Source organism: Blennius ocellaris (genome assembly GCF_963422515.1).
Source record: "Blennius ocellaris genome assembly, chromosome: 12".
Lineage (NCBI taxonomy): Eukaryota > Metazoa > Chordata > Actinopteri > Blenniiformes > Blenniidae > Blennius > Blennius ocellaris.
This window is the reverse complement of record NC_137661.1, coordinates 17,879,184-17,882,229: the sequence shown is the minus strand read 5'-3', so window position 1 is coordinate 17,882,229 and position 3,046 is coordinate 17,879,184. Positions and strand designations below refer to the sequence as shown.

Below are 3,046 nucleotides of genomic sequence, written 5' to 3'. Positions count from 1 at the left end.
TCGGTGTAAATGCCAAGGCTTCTCACTTGGTGTTCACATAGTTTACAGAGCAACTAACGACCTATACAGCGCGCGTACACACACACACACACACACACACACACACACACACACACACACACACACACACACACACACACACACACACACACACACACACACACACACACACACACACACACACACACACACGCACACACACACACACACACTGAGGTCAGTGTGTTACAATTAGCCTCAACATATCAACATATGAGGTGTTGATGTTTACATGTTTACAATTTGCTTTGTGCTTTAAACGCTCGGCCTGTGAACACAACAACATCATGTAGCCTAATAAAATTTTTATCGTGTTAAATGTCCTAATGTATAATTGTGAGACTATAAGTGAGTTTAAATACTGTTTTATTTGCATTTAAAACTGTACAAGTGGACACACACTGACCACAATAGCGCGTTACCGAGTCCATTTGTGTAACTTGCAGTTTGAATATTGAATATTGTAATATAAAGCACACCATTTCAGATCAAATAACAATTGTCTAAAATTGGAGATTATAGTCAGTGAGAAACTATTTGTCAAGTATTATATCTCTCACTTTCCCTCCAAAACCACTTAATACTTTCTGATTTTGTGTGTGTTTTTTTTTTAAGAAACAGAATTGAACCCCTCCATCTCAACAATGCAGCTATATCACATCCATACTGCGGGCCCTTGCAATAGGCACCAACCTATCGATGCATCTCCTGATCCATACATACTTTGACATTGATGGATTGCTGAACTGGATTGACATCAGCGAGCACCAAGTTTCACGCAGAAGTTAGTAAAGGCGTGAAACATGAGAGTTTATGGGAGGGGAATTTGATTTTCGTGGTCTGAATCCGAGGAGCAAAGATGTAGAAACGGTCAAAGCCAGAGGCTATAATGAAGTAAAACTTTGACAGATTTACTTCGTAACATTTTCTGAAGAAAAAAAAAATCGCCTAACTTGTTTAAGCAAAAAAAAAAAAAAAAGTTTATGGGTCCAGGTTTGACGGTGAGACACTGCACGGAAAAGTGTGACTGTTGACTTTTCACATTTTAGAAGATGTGTTCAACTTTAACTGCGTTGACGTGTCAAAATGTAAAAGGAATCTGAAGCTCTGGACAATTCACCACATTGTGTCATGCACGAGCATAGCTGGTATCAAAAATCCATTCACTTTAGGTTTATGATGGAAAAATAAAGGCTCATCGTCAACATTGTTTTTGTCTATGTGTGACACGTATTAAGGGAAAAAAAAAAGACATTTAACCTTTAACGGAGACAATCACATGCTCCTGGCGCCAAGTCAAACAGATTTTATCAGTAAAAAAACAAGGAGCAAGTCCCTCTTATCCGCCGGAGTGCAAATGTTGCACACTCCTCAGATTGCTGGAGTCCGGCGCTTTATCTCACGCGTCTATGCAATCATTTCTCAAGAAGCTGAGGGTCAGTTTGCAACACCAACAACCCGTGACACGGGGGACCAGTGACGTCACGCTGGCCCCAGACAGAGTGCGCGAGTGCGAGGATAGAGCGCGGGGGCGCGCACTTGCGCACAGGCTCGGTCTGGCGTTCACACGAGCACGGGCACGTCAATATACACACAGCGCGCGCAGCAGCGCTTTGGGTATAGTGAAAGGTGCTCAACGGCGAGAGAAATCCAGGCAGGCTCAACACCTTCACACGGCGAGCTGAGGTTTGCGGCGCAGTTTGCGTGGCGCCCGGGACACCGATCTTTTAAAACCATGCTGGATTGAGTGCGGAGAGGCAACTACAATCAATGGCTTGGGTTTGAAATCGTTCAAAATTTATCGGAAAGGAGTGTGAGAACGAGCGACAGTGGGAGAGGGAGAGAGAGAGAGAGGGAGAGAGAGAGAGAGGAGCGAGAGAGAAAGAGCGAGAGAGGGGGAGCAGCGAGGGAGAGAGCGAGAGAGAGGCGAGAGGGGTGGAAATAAAGATTCCTTTCAACGATGGAGCTTACAATGGAAAACCTCGGAAATCTGCACGGTGTATCTCACTCCCATCAAACGAGCGACTTAATGAACTCCCCGCACGCGCGCCAGTCGTCGGCGTCGCATCGGAACTTGGTGTCGCATGGACGGTCAGCCATGGTGTCCAGCATGGCCTCGATACTGGAGGGAGCTGGGGACTACCGCACAGACCACGCTTTGTCTGGCCCCCTGCATCCTGCGATGACCATGTCGTGCGACTCCGGGATGAGCCTGAGCAGCACCTACACCACCCTGACGCCTCTGCAGCACCTGCCCCCAATATCCACCGTTTCGGATAAATTTCACCATCCCCACCCACATGCTCACCACCATCCGGCGCACCAGAGACTCGCGGCTGGGAACGTCAGCGGCAGCTTTACCCTGATGAGGGATGACCGAAGCCTCGCCTCCATGAGTAACCTCTATGGCCACTATCCTAAAGACATGTCCGGCATGGGGCAGCCCCTGTCCCCCCTGTCTAACGGTCTGGGGTCTTTGCACAGCTCACAGCAAACTCTTAGCGCCTACGGCCCAGGTGCTCACCTCTCCAACGACAAGATGCTCTCCTCTGGGGGATTTGAGTCCCACGCAGCGATGTTGTCCCGAGGCGAGGAGCACCTCGCCAGGGGTCTCGGGGGCCACGGCGCCGGGCTCATGACATCCTTGAACGGCATACACCATCACAGCCATCCGCACTCTCAGGCAAACGGGTCCATGCTGTCAGACAGGGACAGGCAGACGGTGGTGGGAGGCGGACAAGGAGGTGGGTCAGGCCAGGTGGAGGAGATAAACACCAAAGAGGTGGCACAGCGAATAACAGCGGAGCTCAAGCGCTACAGCATCCCCCAGGCCATCTTTGCTCAGAGGATCTTGTGCCGGTCCCAGGGAACTCTGTCTGACCTGCTGAGGAATCCTAAACCTTGGAGTAAACTCAAATCTGGCCGGGAGACATTCAGGAGGATGTGGAAGTGGCTCCAGGAGCCCGAGTTTCAGCGGATGTCAGCGCTCAGGCTTGCAGGTGAGTGA

The 3,046-nt window shown here is 49.4% G+C and overlaps 1 protein-coding gene across 1 annotated transcript; it reads left to right on the top strand.

The window, feature by feature from the left end:
• Window positions 1–1,999: 1,999 nt before the first annotated feature.
• On the top strand, window positions 2,000–3,046 carry LOC308137779 (one cut domain family member 2-like; the record flags this gene model as incomplete). Its single annotated transcript, XM_080506618.1, has 1 exon — window positions 2,000–3,046. The coding sequence occupies one exon, from the start codon at window positions 2,000–2,002 to the stop codon at window positions 3,044–3,046; it is 1,047 nt and encodes a 348-aa protein (XP_080362744.1).